The 19941-nt window shown below is 37.1% G+C and overlaps 1 protein-coding gene across 2 annotated transcripts in view; it reads right to left on the minus strand.

Annotated features, from left to right (window-relative positions):
• DMD (dystrophin) overlaps positions 1 to 19941 on the minus strand; it is a 1914059-nt gene that overhangs the window by 1777436 nt on the left and 116682 nt on the right. For both annotated transcript variants that reach the window (XM_054720874.1, XM_028129748.2), the window contains exons 3-4: positions 17801 to 17982; positions 16263 to 16394 (exon numbers count right to left, since the gene is read on the minus strand). In XM_054720874.1, coding sequence (XP_054576849.1) covers positions 16263 to 16394; positions 17801 to 17982 — 314 coding nt within the window. The remainder of the gene's footprint in view (positions 1 to 16262; positions 16395 to 17800; positions 17983 to 19941) is intronic.

Genomic DNA, 19941 nt, shown 5'->3' on the forward strand with positions numbered 1-19941 from the left:
GCCCTCCCTTGCAGGCTTGATTGCCCCCAACTGCCCTCCCTTGCAGGCCTGGTCCCTCCTAACTGTCCTCCCCTGATGGCCATCTTGTGGTGGCCATCTTGTGTCCACATGGGGGCAGTCATCTTTGACCACATGGGGGCAGCCATCTTATTTGTTGGAGTGATGGTCAATTTGCATATTACTCATTTTTTAGATAGAATAGAGGCCTGTTGCACGGGTGGGGGCCGGCTTGTTTGGCCTGAAGGGTGTCCCGGATCAGGGTGGGTGTTCCCTTGGGGCATGGGGTGGCCTGGGCTAGGGGTCTGTGGTGGTTTGCAGGCTGGCCACGCCCCCAGGCCAACCAAGTGGAGGCCTTGGTATCTGGGATTTTTTTATCTTCTATAATTGAAACTTTGTAGCCTTGAGCAGAGCCAAGCCTCCTGCTTGCTCCGTGGCCACAGCCATTTTTGTTGGGATTTATTTATCTTCTATAATTGAAACTTTATAGCCTTAAGCGGAGGCCAAGGCAGGCCAGGATTACAGAAACTTGGCTTCCTCCATTGCCGGGGGTAACTCAAGCCTCCTGCTCTCTCCAGCTCTGTGGCTGCCAGCATTTTTGTTGGGATTTATTTATCTTCTATAATTGAAACTTTATAGCCTTGAGTGGAGTCCTGGGCCTGCCAGGGTCTGCAGAAAGCTTGCTTTCCTCCATTGCCAGGGAAACCTAATCCCCCTGCTCTCTCTGTGGCCACATCCATCTTGGTTGGATTAATTTGCATACTTGCTCCTGATTGGCTGGTGGGAGTGGCTTGTGGATTTAGCAGATGTATGGTCAATTTGCATATTACTCTTTTATTAAATAGGATAAGTTAGCGATCAAGGTTATTATCCATTTTAAATTTGATGCTACCACACCTTAAGTATGGTTTCATGAAAAAAAAATGGGATTAATAACTTTAATGAAGGAATAATTATTAAAATACATCTGAGAACAAACACATTGTAAGAAACAATAAAATTGAAGAAAAACAGGAAAGCAAATTACCGTATTTTCCGGCGTATAAGACAACTTTTTAACCCAGGAAAATCTTCTCAAAAGTCAGGGGTCGTCTTATACACCAGGTGTCGTCTTATAGGGCAGGTGCTGAAACTTCCAAGCCAGACTGGAGAATCTGCGGTCACCGCATATGGTGGGGGGAGCTCAAAAACGGCCGCACTCCATTCATTTCAATGGAGCCTGACGGAGACCGCAAATGTCTCAAGTCGGCTCCTTTTTGTGCCGCATACGGTCTCCATCCAGCTCCATTGAAATGAATGGATTGTGGCCAGGTGCTCACCGCATATGGCGGGGCTGTGGCCGTGGCCGTTTTTGAGCTCCCCCCCACCATATGTGGCAACCGTATGAAAGCAGCAAGGGCGGCGCTGTACAAGTATGGTAGAAGAAAATCCACTCACCAGGATTCGTGGAAAGAAGTACTTAACTTGGTCCCAATGAAAAGGTGAGGGGCGCCTCACCGGGAAGGTGTAAGTGAAGGGCAGACAAGCTGCAGGCGTCCGGGACGCCGGGGGTATGGAAAAAAGAGATAGAGCGGTGCTATGCCCAGAAAAACACAGTTAAAGATCGCATTCGAGAACAGTGGAAGAATGGATGGTTAGCGGCGAAAAGTCATTCACAAAAGGGGGAAACATGCGTGCTCCAGTTGGATGTTTTGTGCAAGTTTGTCATAAAAGCCTGGAATGATATTGATGCAGAAACAGTAATCCAGTCTTTCAAGAAGTGTGGCATATCAAATCCATTAGATGATATGGAGGACGACTACTTGTGGTAAAATGAAGAGGAAGCTGAAGCTTAGACTACACCATCTGATACGGAATTCGATCCATATGATGACTGCCTTACAAATGTATCACAAGATGTCATTGATGTACTTATGATATCAGATGACGAACAGGAGGATTTTAAAGGCTTTTAAAGGGAAACTGTCACGCCAGCAAAACCTGTAAAAATACTGTAGCTTGCAGTTATGATGGGCATTGCTAACTCGCCAGGGACTTTCCCGGCACTTGCGCTCTCTCTATTGTTTGTTATCGTCCTCCTATCATCATCAGTTCCAGTTTGGTTGACAGCTTAGAAAACAAACAGCATGGCAGCTCCCATGGGTTTATTGTCTTATCCTTCCTTTCAGCTTTAGAGAGAATTAGGAAAAGTTTAATCCACTAGTATTGTTTTATGTTTACATGTTTGATGACAAACAACCTTACGTTTATAAGTGACCGTTTTCCTGCTAAGTACCTGCATGTCATAAGCATTTGAATTAAAATTACCATATTGAAATCAAATATGATGTGTGTTTTTTTTATTTTTATTTGGTGTGTGTTGGAAGAGGGGTAGTCTTATATGGCGAGTATATCCCAAACTCTATATTTTAACTGGAAAAGTTGGGGGTCATCTTATACGCCCAATCGTATTATACGCCAGAAAATACGGTACTTGATGAATGTAGAAACTAGAGGTTATTCTACAGAAAATGGGAAAATATAGTGAATTTGCTTAAAATATTTACAATCCTAGGATAGAAATCATATTTATAAAACTTCAGGATATCAGATCCTAGAGCCAGTATTTCTACTCTGTAACCTTAGTCTAATTATGTAATATCTCTGGACTTCAGTTTCTTCAACAATAAAGTTAAGAGGATTGTGGGTACTCTATCTACTTAATACTTTTCATATTAAATAGCATATATAAATTCTTCCCAAGTGAATTTTAAATGTCATGTATGTTGTAAAGCAATTGATCACCTTCCAGAACTTACTCTACAATACTTATGGACAAAGACATTCTCAAACTTCTTAATCAGTAGCCTGGGTATTTAAAGATGTGTAAAAGCTTACTTAAAACAAGCACAGTCACCAGTAAGTACAGTACTCATTACTGAACACCCATTAGGCACCATACTAGCCTTTTCTCAATTGATCACTATCCCTCATATAAGAATCTTGTAAATTGTGGCAGATTGTATTTTTCAAGATGGATATAACAATATCTCAGATTCTATATACTCTTATTACAATGTAACAATTACATTTCTCTAACAAGAGTTTGGTTGATATTCTCTCTCCTAGAATATGAATGAAACTGTGACTAGGGAGCAAATTACACTATGTGGCTTTCAAGACTAAGCCACAAAAGGCAATACAGTTTCTGCTTGGTATTCTCTGTATCACTTGCTCTTGGAACCCAGGCAGCATTTTGAGTACAAATTACACAGAGAGGTCACATGTAGGTGTTCTAGACAACTGCTCTGCCCGAAGGTCCAAAATTAGCCACCAGACATGTGAACAAAGAAGCCTTTGGGATGACTCCAGCTTCTGCTAGTCTTATTGCAACTGCATGAGAAATCCTGTCCCAGTTAGCTCCCAGAATCATAATAGAGGCCTGATGCATAAAATTCATGCAAGGGGCTCAGCCCCCCACACGGCGGCTTCATCAGGTAGGTCATCCGGAAGGATGTCCAGTCTAATTAGCATAATAAGCTTTTATTATTATAGACTAGAAGCCCAGTGCACAAAATTCATGCACAGGGGGTGGGGGATCCCTCAGCCAGCCTGCACCCTCTTGCAATCCGGGACCCCTCAGGGGATGTCTGACTGCTGGGACCCCTGGCTCCTAACTGCTGGCATGCCTGCTTCATGCCCCTAACCACTTGCCTGCCTGCCTGATCACCCCTAACTGCTTTTCTGCCTGCCTGCCTGATTGCCCCTAACCACTCTGCCTGCCTGATCACCCCTAACTGCTCGTCTGCCTTCCTGATTATCCCTAACCACTTACCTGCCTGCCTGATCTCCCCTAACCACTCTGCCTACCTGCCTGATCTCCCCTAACCACGCTGCCTGCCTGCCTGATCACCACTAATTGCTCCCCTGCCTGCCTCATCACCACTAACCGCCTCTGCCTTGGCCTCCACCGAGGTGGCTTCATCCTGAAGGACGTCCAGAATGACATCCAGATGGTCATTTGGCTGTCTGGTCTAATTAGCATATTATGCTTTTATTATTATAGACTAGAGGCCCAGCACACAATTAAATCGTGCACGTGTAGGGTCCCCTAGGCCTTGCCTGCCATCATTGCCATGTCCACCACCCTGCGACACCTCTGCTAGTCTTATTGGATAAGACACTGCCGGCGCCCCACAACACTCCGCCAATACTGCTGGCACCCCACAATGTTCCTTGGATGCTGCTGATGGCACCCCACAATGCTCCGCCGATGCTGCCGGTGCCTGGGGGGGTGGGGCGTGGGTCCGAGAGGTGCTTCATGCACCTCCTGGTGACCATTCATTTGGTCATTATGGCGTTACAGCCACAGGCCTTTTATAATATAGATAATGACAAAAATAACTGTTGTTTGTGTAACCTCTTAAATTTTGAGGTGATTTGCTACATGGCAACAATAACAGGAGAACAAGATACTAGTAAGTGTGACTTTACCACACAGGTGATCTAAGAGACAAACATTTGTACCACATGGCAAGTAAGAAGATGAAACATAATTGTAACACAGCCTTAAGACATCATGCTTCCTTAGATATTTGTTTTATTTGGGGCAAAGATATTTAAATAAATGCTTCACATTAAAAAATCTTTAAGAGGCCAAAAATAAAGCTAAACAGGTTATACTACATTCAGTCTACATGAAGCAATCCAAACACTATATTAATGATTATGACTGATACCTTTTTTGAGATTGTTATAATTGTTATACAAATAGATTAGCTTAGTTCCATCCAACAAATATTTCCATCTTTATAAACCCACCATTCCCCATAAAATGTAATAAACATGAAGTAACTGATTACTTTCAGTTATCATAGTTTTGCAGAAATTGACTCCATTCTGTATCTCTCACAGCTACACTTCTGGTCCTATCACTGGTATCAAGATATAGATGGGAAAAGTCCATTTCCAGCACAGTTGGTTAAACTATAACGTTTTCCAGAAACTCCAAGTATCTTTGCCAAAGGTTAGAATTGATTTTTTCCTACATTTTTATATTTAGGTTATTTTAAATTTATATCATAATTTATAAACATGATAATAATGCATAAAAGTTGACCTGCTGTGTAAGAAGGTGAGTGAAGGCTTTCTACACACACACACTGCGTTAATTATTTTAACCGCAATGTAAAGTAGAAATGTTCTCCATTTTAGAGATGAAAAAACTGAGTCATAGAGAGAGAATGGTATATTCAGGTCCCACAGAGAGCTACTAAAATAGTGTGGCTGAAGCTTGAACTAGATTAGCTTCCCCTCATCCACCAGTTTTCAGTTGAAGAGGAGGCTCAAATAATCTCAGAGGGAATGAGGGTGGATGGGTGGATGGGAAGAGATTAACCAAAGAACTTGTAAGGCCAAATGCATAACTCATGGACACAGACAATAGTGTGGTGAAGGCCTAGGGTAGAGGACTAGAAGGGGTCAATGAGGGGAAAATGGGACATCTATAATACTTTCAACAATATTTTAAAAATATTTAGATTTTTAAAAAACTGCAAATATAAAAAAGAGAAGTCTCAACTGATACCTTTATCTAGATAATGCTCCTATAACTTAACATTTCCATTATTTTTACATTGTCAGCCTTTGTATGTTTACTTCACAGTGTTTAAAACAATTTATAGTCATTTCAAATTTGCTTTTTAAAACATGTTGGTCTCTTTTTCTATCTCTAAATTAAGCTTTGTGAAAGCAAGCAGCATTTCCATCTTGTCCGCTGAAAGTCCTTCAACAACTAGAAAAGTTCTAATATACAGCCTGTGTTCAATACACACTGTTGGGTAAGTGAATAAAATTGACACCTCTAATTTTAGGATATCTGACTCTCAATGCTTCAGGATGATGTTACTTAGCTGGGGATTCTTTTTCCATTTTATAGATAAAATATTGAATGGTAAGAGTATATTTGTTCAAAGTAATACTACTACCTATATTTTTTCTAACACTCCTTCCACTTTCAAAAAATTCTGCTTGGAAATCTTCAGTGCACCGATCTTTAGAACTAAGCTCAAACCTGTTGATTCTGTTCCTGAGTCACTTGTTCAATCACATCAGAAAGTATAAAGGCTTCCACAAAGCAGATCAATGGTGCTTTTAATCTAAGGAACACTCCCCACTGGCTGGCTTTGGACCCTTTGTTTGCGAATTTTTCTGTACAATCTGGCTTCAGTCTAAGGGACAAGTTGTATTGGGAGGGGTTGATGGCAGAGTCAGTGAAGAACCTCCTCTTCCCCTATTTCCTTCCTACACAGGATGACCTGGCCTAAAACCACCTACAAGTGTTTTTTTATGCTTTAAAAGGAAGCATAGCTATACTCCACTTGGCATGGTTGCAAGATTATTTCTCAGCAACATCATAGCGAAAAAGCACACCCTTTCCTTAGAATCCTTTATCCAGTATATTAACTCCGGAAGTTGCCAAACTCTACACAGTTTATGATTCAAAAGTCTGTTTATAAATCCATTTATAACCTAGAGTATACCATTCCATAGGAGAACTGATAAAAAAAATCTAAGGCCCTCAGATCAGACTACAAATTTTCATTTACCTGCTAATGCCTTTAAAATAGTAATCATAATATTGGTGTCATTTTTCGAGAGCCTGCAATGTGCCTATACCATAGAAAGTTCTTGATGTTATTCATCTTACTTACTCATCGTAACAGTTCTATGATTTACATATAATTATCATGACCAACATAGGAAACTGAGGCCCAGAAAGAGCAAGAAACTCATAGGGCCATATAGCTAGAAAATGACAGAATGTGAACCTAAGTCTCTCTGATGCCAGATTTTGGGCTCTCTCCCCCTTGCTCAATTAGTACATTCCTTCTGAAGAACAGGTGCTTCTCTGAATAAATGTGGTTTCATTTCACTAATATGTGGGATATAAAACTGAAACTCATGAATACAAACAGCAATGTGGAGGTTGCCAGAGGGAAAGTTGACTTTGGGTGGTGGGCACACAGTGCAATATACATATCTTGTAACATAGAAACCCACACCTGAAACCTATATGTTTATGTTGACCAATGTCACCCCAATACATTTAATTTAAAAAATTAATGTTTCCTTGCTTTTGGAATACCAAGTACATTTCTCAGTTTATCTCAATTACATGCCGGGTCACAGCGAAATTTCTGGCCTTCGATACAAATTCCATCAAGCCCTGGGATAGTTTAATATAACTATTGGCTGCTTATCCAACATGCATTTTTCTTCTCTACTTTCTAATTGATTCAGGAATCATCCTGTCCCATTTGACTATGTGATTCAAGGATGGCTGACTTTTGATTGGTTTAAGACAGTCTTGGTTTACCCTTATTGGTTTAGGTAAGAAGATGTGACATGATTCCATCAAACAAATTGAAAGAAAAAATATGTTGCCCTAACCGGTTTGGCTCAGTGGATAGAGCGTAGGCCTGCAGACTGAAGGGTCCCAGGTTCTATTCCAGTCAAGGGCATGTACCTTGGTTGCGGGCACATCCCCAATAGGGGGCGTGCAGGAGGCAGCTGATAGATGTTTCTCTCTCATTGATGTTTCTAACTCTCTATCCCTTTCCCTTCCTTTCTGTAAAAAATCAATAAAATATATTTTAAAAAAATATGCCAGGAAATGTGTCCTTATCCTTAAAAGAGGCATACATTTAGATTATAATAAACATGTATCAATCAATAGATGGTTTCAACAACTGTGTAGCTTCTGGGTAAAGATTAAAAGTGTTCTAAACTTTGAAACTTGTACAGTTTTAGTAAGATCAAAGTTTAAAAACATAACTAGAAGAAACCATGGAAGAATCTTTTAAAGGCACCCTTTCAATAGCAGAGCGCTTTATTATTTTTTTTTCTATTTTTCTTTCTAACATGCTAATTTTCAGAACTTTTTTTTCAGAGCACTTTATGAAAAGTTATAATTATAACTTTCCTTCCCCACCAACAAAAAGCCATAAAGTAAAATATTACATAATTCCCAACAACATAAAATAATATTTTAAGTGGAGAAAAATACTGCAAATTTTTAAAAAGTAACAAACCATGAAAGTTATTTGTATTCTATGTCATAAAAAATGGCTAATGTACTAAATGTATAAATAATTCCTGCTAAATTGCAATATGTTATTCTTATTGATAAAAATTGGGAAACATGAAAATTTCCTTGAAAAAGAAATCCTCCTAGTTCTTATACACATGTAAAGATGCTTTCTCTTTCACACCGCAAGAAAAACTGCAAATATTTAAAATTTTATACACACACACTTAAACTATGGGTGTAATAAAATGATTCCACAGGTTTATTGAACTGATCAAATGAGATGCATTTCAAAACTACAAATGTTAGTTAAAGAAGAGAGGTGCCTCTTTTTTTCTGGCAAGATTGCTAGGGTATGAATCCTATTTATTATTATAAAATTATCAGATATAAGAAAAGTATGGCTAATTTTCCATAGCCTGATTCCTTTACTTTGTGAGCTGTTGAAGAGTGGGATCTTTGCCCCGAGCTGTGCAAGGAACAGAAAGATCAATAAGGCTTTATATGCAGAAATAAAGGTATGTAGATGTTTGCTTGTTTCTTTTTCTGCTACACTGTTTCCAGGATAAGGCTGGTTTCACAATGCCTCTGGATGAAGGAAGAGGCTCATGTGCAGTTAACAAAGAGGAAGGGGACAAATTGATACTTGAGGGTACCTGGAAAAAGCCACATAATACCAGTCTTATTGTTAGCTTGCAAGTAATGGGTATCTTCCTTCAATCTGCATCCCAAGGTATTAGGCAGTGTGAGCAGAAAAACAGCCCCCCAAAGATGCATATGTCCTAGTCACTGACACCTGTGAATGTCACATTATGTGGCATTGAAGAATTAAGGTTGAAAATGCAATGAAGTTTGCTAATCAGCTCACCTGAAAATGGGTAGACTTTCTTAGATTATGCAGTTGGTCCCAATGTAATCATGAGTCCTTTAAAGTGGAAGAGGGAGGCGGAAGAGTAGGTCAGAATGATACCAGAAGACTCAAGTTGCACTTGTTATTTTTGAAAATGAATGGGGGCACAGGCCAAAGAACATGGGAAGCCTTTAAAAAGCTGGAAAAAAACAAGGGAATGTAATCTTCCTTAGAGCCTCCAGAAGGAAGGGCGTCCTGCTGACACTTTGATTTTAGCCCGGTGAGGCCCAATTTGAACTTCTGAACTGTAAGATAATAGTTTGTGTTGTTTTAAGGCACTAAAGTTTTGGCTATTTGTTACAGCAGGAAGAGGAAACTAATTTAGACGTTCATTAATCCAAGAGAAATACACCTTTCTCCATGTGGACATAAGCTATTCAGTGTAGGTTCTTTCACTTTCCTGCTTTCATGAACCCATTCCAATCATTGACACCCACAAAACACACACACACACACACACACACACACACACACACACACACACACACACACCCTCCACTGACATTGTTCTTATCAGAGTAAATATTAGCTAGAGTAAGCATATTAACTTATTAGCCAAAATGGTATATGTTTGAGAGTGAATAGTGTTGTTATTAATAATTCCACTGTAATAACTGCTATAATCAGGATTTCCCAGGACCCTATCCCACTGGCATTTCACTGGTTAGTTTTCCATCCCAATGTTACTTGAACTAATCAGCAACATTCAATGCTCTCCCTTAAACACTTTATTCTACCAGCTTCCAAAATACTACACCCTCCTCCTTTTACTTCTCCTCTTTCTGGTCACCCTTTTTATCCCTTTTGCTGATTGCTTCTCATCTCTGAGTCCTGGGATCTCTTATCTATCTGTACTTTTTTCCTAAATGGTCTCAATGAGTTTAAATACCATCTATGTTGCTGATGACTTCCAAATTACTTATCTTTAACTTTAAACTTACAACTCTAGGTTTATGTGTATTAAAGTCTCATAATCATCTCAACATTAATATGTTCAAAACTGAGCTCCTAGCTTACTCCCCAACCTACTCCTCCTACAGTCTATCCAGTCTTAATCACTGGAAACTCCATTCTTCAAATTTCTTAAACCGAAACCTTACAGCAATCCTTGGTCCCTTTAATTCTGTCATAATTCATATCTACTATGTAATGTGGAGCATGACCTTGATGAACAATGACCTCAATTCTGCTATCAGTATGACATCTCAGAGATCCTGAGACACAAAGGCTTTGATTCACATTGAATCAAATGATTATGTTCAAATCCCATCATCTTTTATATTATTTCACTCATGTATGGGATATAAAACAAAAAGGAACAAACAAAACAAAACAAAAAACTCATAGATACCGACAACAGAATGGTGGTTATCAGAGGAGAAAGTGGGGGGGGGGCATCAAAGCATCAAAGAAGATAAAGGGGGTCAAATATATGGTGATGGCAGGAGGCTAGACTTTGGATGGTTGGCACACAATAGAATATACAGATGTCACAGTATAAAGATGTACACCTGAAAGTTATGTAATGTTAGTATTAACCAATGTCATGCCAATATGTTTAATTTAAAAATAAATAAATTTAAAGTATATGGCAAGATGCAAGGTGAAACAGATGTGAAGGTAACACAATTGGGATAAGGTCAAACAGTTAGAAGGATTGCACTATTTAAATCTTGGATTATACAATGTTCATATGCTTTGCTGTATCAGCCTTCACTGCTGATGATGTGGACAGAACAAGAGGTGATATCTGAGCAAGGGGTCCAATAGACAGAAGATGCCCAAGGCTACCATGTACATTTACTCTACTGGAGAGATGCAGGAATGAGTATACCTGACCTATAGTTGTAGCTCATCAGTTAGCCTACTAAATAGCTATGAAATTTATTGGCATTTTTAATGTAAAGCACCTAGGAGACCATAATGAAACCACAGTATCATTATAGGGTGGGTAATTCAGGAATGATGTAGCTGTCAGCCCAGAGGTGATATGATCATATGCTATGATTTGGTGTTTTCATCACTTTCCATTCACAAGTAACACTCATGTGTATTCCATTATTTATCCCATCTATTTTCAATATGTGTAGTAGGTTAAGTTACTCTCTATACTTTAACATACATTTTAACCTCTGCCGATGTCTCATAAGACTATTTGCTTCCTTGTCAGCTAAATTTAACTCATGGGGTTTATGCCTATTGCATTGTCTACTAGTTTACTTATGATTTATGCTTAATGTCTCCTAGAAGTTTTATCTATTCTTTTTGGCTTTTTAAAACACAAGCAAATATTTTCAAAGAATATAGCAAACACATGTTCTAGATTATATTAGCAAATACTGTAGATTTCCAAAGCATATCCACAATTCAACTACTCTCCATCATGCTCATTGGAAAACAGTATGGAGGTTCCTCAAAAATTAAAAAATAGAACTACCATATGATCCAGCAATCTTACTTCCAGGTATATATCCAAAGGATATCTTGCCTAGATTATTGCAATAGCATTCTAACTAGTCTCCTTGTGTCTATCCTTGTCCCTTTAATTTATTTGCCACACAGCAGCCATGTTGAAAAAATAGGAGTTTGTCCAGCCAGTGTTGCTCAGTGGGTAAGAATCGACCCATGAAACAACAGTCACTGGTTAGATTCCAAGTCAGGGCACATTCCCAGATTGTGGGCTCAATCCCTAGTAGCAGGTATGCGGGGAGACAGATCATTGATGTTTCTCTCTCTTTCATCAATGTTTCTATCTCTCCCTCTCTCTCTAAAATCAATAAAATTTAAACAAAATTTTAAATTATAAAAAGAAAAATATATAAGTTTATGTCATTCTTCCAATTGCTTTCCACCTCACTGATTAAAAAAAAACAAAAAAAAAAAACTATGTCATCAACATTCCTTTCAAGACACTATGTCATCTGGTCTACTATTACAGCTGAGACTCCATGTCCTAGCACTGTGTTCCTCCTCTATAACTTTCCTTGAATAGTCCAAATATCCCCAAAACTCAGGGATTTTGCACTATGTGTTATTTCTAATGGGTTTCTCTTCCCTTACATGCCCACACATCTCTCCAGTCTTTACTCAAAATTTACCTTCTTAGTGAGTCCTTTTCTGACCATCCAAAGTCAAATTTTAACTTTTCTATGCCACGTACCATGTATTCCATTTTCATCTTCTTTTCTTTTTAGTAGTTACCACTAAATTTTACTTTACTTAAGGCAGATTACTTACATATTAATTGAAATGTTATTTTACTTATTTACATATTATAACTCTTCTATGAGCATACACCTTCCATTAGGGCAGGAATTATTTTGTATATCTGTTTATTGATATGTCACTTGGTTCTATAATATTACCTGGCACATAGTAGGTGATTAATAAATAAATGTTAAGTGATTACAAAAATGAATACTACTCCATATGTGAGTAATCCTACATATAAGAATCATAGTAGAGAAAATTCAGTGTTAATATAAGGACTATGAGCTTGGAGTTAGATAAATCTGAACTTAAATCCAGGTTCTGCCACTTACTGGTTAGGCTTTGAAATTTGGATTAAATTGGCCATTTTGAAAAGGAGACAAAAGTCACTCTAGGCTGAGAGAACCATAAAAGCTAAGACAAGAAACTGCTTGGCCCTTATGGAGGAGAGCAAGTGAACGAATTTGAGTGGAGTAAAGAAAACATGAGATAGGCTAGTTTGAAATAAACATGAAAATATAAATTGTTAATAGATTGTGGAGCTTCCTGATGAGATTTAGGAGATTTTTGTTATAAAGGCAAAAGAACGTGAAGAAAGTTTTGTGATTGATATTATTAAAGCTGTTAATAAAATTTAATCTGATTCACAGGAGGCTAAACTAAAGATAGTGATATTGATTGCAAAGCTATTTCTATAATCTAGAAAACAAGTATTGAGGGCCTGAATCAGAAGGCATGTATGAATATTGAGGGGACATAACTTAATGGAGAAATGTGAAGAAAGAATTGACTTTACATGCCCCATAATCGAATATCAGATCAATACAGAGACAAAAGAGCATGCCACATATTTAAGTCTCAATGACTGCTGAGTAGTATTCTCATTGACATAGTGAAAAAAATGACAGGAATTGGGTTTAAGAAACAAAGCTCTCTTGAGGACATCCTAGGTTTGAGAAATCAGTGCATATCAAGGTATAAATACATATCAAAGAGTTGAAAATGAGTTGGAAATGTGGCTGTAAATCAAGTCATTGGAAGTGGTGAAAACATAGATAAAATGGCCATCTGCATATAGCTTGAAGCCAGGAGGTTAAATTATATTGATAAGAGAGAGTGCATATAAATAAGAGGGTCAAGGGTTCTTCCATGAGACTCCAGTGCTAAGGGAGTTGGAAGAGGAGAAAGGACTAGATATGAAAGAGATACAGAACAGTAAGGTATGAAGAAGAAACTGATGAGTCTAGAGGCTATGGGAACCGAGTTTCAATTATGGCAGAAAGCCTGGGGACTTAAAAAGAAGACATTTGATTTAGTTAGTAAGTATAATTATTTTAAAATAAATGAATGAATAAATAAATCATGGACTACAGAAGGTGGTTAAGTGAGAGAGTCACCTAATAGTACATTAACAAGATAAAGTGAAGTGGTGTGTTGGAGAGGGACAGCATACACATGGGTGTGAGTGCCTGCAGGAGTTTTGGACAGGTTGAGGCTCCAGGAAAGACAGATAAATTGAAGGTGAAAAAGAGATTGGGGATTTTTGATGTAAGTTTAGGAGTAGAATGAGACCATGATCAAAGTCATAAAAATACAAATCAGGTATAATTATAAAAACGATATCCTCCATCTAAGAATAGATGACAGTTAAGTGATACAATGAGGGCAAATTAGGGGTTCATACCAGATAGTATCCCTTCTGGGAGAAAAACTCATTTATAGGCAGGGATTCCAATTTAACAGCTTCACATAAACTTCAATGAATATAAGTCAGATTTTTAAACTTTGGGTCAAATGGGGATAATTGATGTTTCTAAGATATTGGGAACTTTTAAAATAATTAAGAAATTTTATGTTTTCCATAGGAGACAGTCACCTGCATAGCTATCTTCCCCATTATGAAAATTTCACCCTTCCTTGTAAACCACCAAGTAAATACCTGAATGAATTGAATAACCTTTCTTAAGTTATTTGGAAATGGATCAGATACAAAGTGTAGGAGGCAGTATAGGCTCAGGCCCTCTAAATAATTCTTTAATTTTTTTCTTAGTAAATAATTAAGACATAAACTTATCAAACCTAACTATGTATAACATTATCTTCTGATGTGCCACCTTTAGAAACAGGCAGAATATATAATTCCCCATTCAATGTAATCATTCTTTTTCTTTTCTAAAAGATAACATTAGGTTCATTTCAATAGCTTATGTTTTAAAAAATAGGTAAATTAGTTTTTTGCATATTTTAGAGTATATTAGATATTTTTTTAAATATTTAGAAAAAGGTAAAGTGAAAAAATCAAGTATAGCAAAATTAAATTCATTTATAATTACTTTATTAACGAGTCATACCTGAGCAGTACCTTAATGAGATGGTAATGAGGTAAAAATGTGCTGCCAGAATAGCATTGGAGAAAACCTTCTGGAAAAGGCAACTCAATAAAGTAATAATTAGGGGGGAGGCTTATTTCTTTGTCTTGGCTTATGCTCCTTTATTTTAGGATGTGCATAATATTCTTTAAGTCTTGGAGTTTTCAATGGGAGGGTGGTGATAAAAGAGATTAGAGAGTCATGGAGAGTAAGGAAGGTGGGAGGAAAGGGAAGAAAAAGAAAGGAAAGGGAGGATATACAAGAACTACAAATAACTATAAAATAGCACCTCCCACCTCTATAAAGATTATAAGGATATTATTAGTTCATATAATGTGTACACATCGCAAATTGCAAAGAGTAATGTGTGGTAGATTTTTATTTACTGATAATTACAAAGCAGATTAAGTTTCTTGTTCAATTGGATACAATTAGCTTTGTGAAAACGTGGATGGGAATTTAATAGAAGATAAGGCTGAGTCATACAACTCTTCACACCCAGTCTCCTTTGTTTAGCTTTGCAAGAAAAGTAGCCAAAGATAAAGGGCATACCTAAGCCCTGAAATATGTTTTCCTGGGGGAATCTTCCAGTATTAAGAAATTTCAGCTTCATGCATCAATTAACTACACCAAATAAATCACCGATTTATTCAATCTTAAAGAAAATCAATGAGTCTCTAAAAATATATACATTTTTTTGCCAAAAGGAGAAGGTCTTTAATTTCTAAATGCCCATTCATAGTGTAGTTTTTATAAAAGTCACTTCCTCGAGAACTTTTCAAATTGCTTTACTCAGCAAAATAAAGTTTTCTTTTAAAAAGAAATTCTAGCAAATCTAGCAATTCCAGCACATTTCATTTCCACACTCTTACATATACAAGGCTATAATTTCTTGTATGTTTAGGTTTCCTACAATATTGCAATGGTGGAAAACTGCACTGAGAAAATTCCTTGTGTGGTAAGTATTAAACAGTACATAGACTCTGATCTGGTTGCAGTGTGATTTTTTTTTTGTATACATACTACAGAGCCTATTATATACAAGTTTAAACTAGCCAACTTAAAAGAGATCATATGAAGAAAGTTGCAGTTATGGTTTTTTAAATAGAATATGAAAATATTTTATAGAATGAAATATAATAAAGGCATCTATATAGAGTATATATTTCCTTAACATATATAACTAGAAAATCTCCCCAAATAATGTACCTAGTAAATTTTATCCATTTCCCCAATTCTTTCAAAGGTTACATGTATAAGCCTGTAATGAGCTTAATTATTGTTTATAACCATCAGTAACCTTTGTAAAAGAGAACTTCATAGTAATTAAATAATAAAAGTACAAATCACTACTATGAGAATCCCCATTCAGGAAGAATCAATATATGTTAAACCTACAGTACTTCATAAGGTGTATGTCTAAGCATTATGTTGTACACCTGAAACTAATATAATATTGTATGTCAACTGTAATTGAAAATTTTAAAAAATAATAAATAAAACAATAAAGTGAAAATAAAAACCCCGAGAGAAGTCGCAATAACAAAACAGCATCATGGGAGAGTAACTAATAAAACAGGGAACAATGAAAGAGCTCTTGATGGAGAGGAGAAAGCACTGCTAAATTCAAACAAACAAAAGCCATGTTAGATTTTCTTGAATGAAAAAATTCTTTGGTTTGTAGAACAGAGAGCAAAAGTTGACAGACCTGTGAAGGAAATGGGCTCCGTGTGGGGTCAGAGGTGGCGATATAAGCAGCCTGAGCATAGGCATAGCTCTTGAACCGAGGCTTAGGAGAGGAAGGAGTTCGTTCATAGCCCTGTGCTAGACTGACTGTGATCTGCAGAAAGGAGTTAGGGGGAGGGGGACAGAGAGGAGGAGACATTATAAGTAACCCTGAAAGGACTGCTTTCCAAAACACTAGAAAAACTAATATTAAATGGAAACAGTGAGATGAAAATTAAACACATACAAAGTGCTATTAGAAACTGGTACACTCTAAGGATTATAGTGCTCAATGTCATGTTGGAGGGCAGGTAATCAGGAGAGATGTGGAGGTGAGATTTAACATAAGGATTCCATACTGATACAACTCCAGCACAAATACTAGATGGTGCTTTTCAATCTGGCAAAAACAGGCATGCAAAAGCAATTTTCTCTGAACCCAAGGTAAGGAAAACCAGAATTTATCAGGTCAATACCCTGGAAAGGACTGAAGCTTTCATAACCTAAATATAGAACTAGCTCAGTAGAGTGAGAAAATTAGGCCTGAGAGCTTTCCACACCTTCTGCAGAAATTTAGCTACCAGCTTTGTCATCGTTGTTTGTGTCAAAACAAAAGTTCAAGAAACACCCCAAATGCCCACTGCTGGCAGCCAGAACAAGCCATGTAATAGAAGAACCCCACAGGATACTGTACAATGATTCAAGAAAATTTTTTCTCATATCTTGTCTCCATTTAATTTTTACTTAAAATATTTAAACTCATTTATCTTAGCAAAATGTTACTTTGAATAATCAAAAATTTTTGATGCATCAGCGGATTGCCACTAAAAATAAGAAATATTATTCAATAGAGCACTTCATTCTTTTCCATGTACTAAATAAAACCATGCTTGGAGAAAACATTAAATTAAAGAAGGTTGATCCAAGACTATTTACTGCTACATTACACATAGGCATGTGTACATATATGTTCAGGTCAGATTTTTGCTAGTTATGTATGTCAAGGGCAAACCATGCTCTAATTCTTTGCTCTAGTTGATAAAAAATTTAATGTGTATATGAGCCTATCTTTTATTTCATTTTACACAATGAAAATAAAATATATTCTGTATCCCATATTCCTATAATATGGTACCTATCAATAGCAAAGTATTTGAACAATATTCTTTGAAAACAACATTACAGTTCATGATATTAGATACAATTTTAAAGGTTTATAGTCAATTTCTCTCTCCCTCTTTTCATCCCCTCTCTCTCTATATATAAGTATACACAACATAGTGTATATATATGTGTGTGTGTGTGTGTGTGTGTATACACAAACACATATATCCACACATGCACACATATTAAGCTATGTATACAAATAACATATTTGTGTGTGCACATATATACTATACTAGGTATACATGTATGTGTGTACATATCCATAGATATAATAGATTCACATATGTGTATGGGGATTATACCAAACAATGCATATAAAACATCCTTGATATTAGTGTCCTTTCAACACCTTACCTGTTGAGAATAGTGCATTTGATGATGTAACTGAAAGTGTTCTGCTCTAGTAACTTTGGATGGTCTTGGCAACATTTCCACTTCCTGGATGGCTTCAATGCTCACTTGTTGAGGCAAAACTTGAAAGAGTGATGTGACGTACATTAAGATGGACTTCTTATCTGGATAAGTAGTGGCAACATCTGTAAGCACATTAACACCACAGATCAATTCTTTGGTTTCTATATTTGAGTATCTAAAAGGAGAACGAACAAATCAATATTACAGGAAGAAGACAGATTAATGAGCATTGGATGGCCCATGAATAGCCTACAGAGACTAATTAGAACATGATAATCAGATCTAAAATGTCCTTTCAATTTGGCAGACCAATGAGATGAGCACTAAAGTTCATTTATTTTCCTTGTTAACATAAAAAATTCATTCCATAATACTTTTTCTTAAGTCAAATTGCAAAACTAGCCCATCTACAAGAGTGGTTCTCATTAGAAACAAAAATCAAAGATCATATCTTCTCTTCCATGGAAAATTATAACAACATATCAATTAAAATGGTGCATCGGTAATTAAACAATTACACAAAAGAGGTTAATGCTTTGGCTTCCAGTAAAGAAAACTTACACTTCCTAATCAAATTTTTTTTCTGGTTATGTATGTAAAGGGCAAACCATGTCTGTTTTGAAATGAACCATGTATTCAATAAAAATAAAATAATAACCATATGTATAATGATTAACAATATTCCTCAAATATATTAAAAGTATTTGTTTACATTATGGTGCACCTGTTAAGGTCAGATGTTGTTTTACTTCTCAGACTTTAAAGATAAATTTAAAATTCCTTCACATAAGGTTAATCTAACATATGTTCTTTGCCATAGCCAGGGAATGAAAGAAACCCAGCATTTATAGTCAATAATAATTTGTAATAACACATACAATAAGTGGCAGCTCCTTAAAAAGGTTCTTTTGCTACTTGGCATTACAATTTACCTGCTGAACTCATTCCAGGGGACCAAGATGTAAAAATAATCCTTTATGTGAAGTGTATAATTAATTCCAGAAGTATCAAAACATACGTCCTGATAGGAGGCCAAGGCAACTTCTCAGCAATGTGCTAGGAATTTTTCTTGCCATAAACTTATCTTAGTTTAGCTAGCATTAAAAGATCTGTTTTAAACTAAATATGTATATTCTGGACAGGTATTCTGATTCTAAGTAAAAAAACATCTCAAGTTCACTAGCATAAAATGGGATTGAACAGGTCACTTAGTCTACCTCTTCACAAGTAGCAGGAACATGATTAATCAGAACAACTATTCTTAAAGTATTTTTAAAGAGTTACAGAGGAGAGAAAAGTGAACTAGGGTTCCTTAGTCTGCTTCTATCCATAGTATAATAGTCGGTCATGAAGCCAGCAGCTTCAGCATCACCTAAGGGCTTGTTGGAAATGCAGAGCCTCAGGCTCCACCCTTGACCTACTGAATCAGATTCTGATTTTAAAAAGTCCCAAGGTGATTCATGTGCACATTAAAAAATGTGTATGTATATGTTCAGCTTAAAATTTATCCCATGATTTAAAAAATAAAGGTAAAATTGGTCAAGTATTATTTTTATTGTCCTAAGCAAATGTCTGAAATTATAATACATTTTTTAATTTGATTTTTGGAGAGAGAGGAAGGGAGAGGGAGAGAGAAAAAAAAAATCAATGAGAGAGTGAAACATTAATTGGCTGCCTCCTACACACCCCCTACCAGGGACTAAGCTCACAACCCAGCATGTGCCCTGAACAGGAATTAAACCACCAACCTTTCAGTTGCTGAACTGGACGATGCCCAACTACCTGAGTGCACATGCCAAGGCTATAATGTATTTTAACTACATAAAACATTTTGTGCATGAAAGTAAGTAGTCATAAATATCAATCATTTTAATAAACTAGAGGCCCAGTGCACAGATTCGTGCACCAGTGGGGACCCTTAGCCTGGCCTGCGCCCTCTCGCAATCTGAGACCCCTCAGGGGATGTAGCAGTGCACAAAGTGGCAGGCAACTGGGGAGCAGGGCCGGGCTCTGCCCTGCTCCTGCTCATCCTAGCCCCGCTGCACCTACCCCCACCTGCCACCACTTGGTAGCACTGCTGC

The sequence above is a fragment of the Eptesicus fuscus genome, chromosome 1 (assembly GCF_027574615.1).
Source record: "Eptesicus fuscus isolate TK198812 chromosome 1, DD_ASM_mEF_20220401, whole genome shotgun sequence".
Classification (NCBI taxonomy): domain Eukaryota; kingdom Metazoa; phylum Chordata; class Mammalia; order Chiroptera; family Vespertilionidae; genus Eptesicus; species Eptesicus fuscus.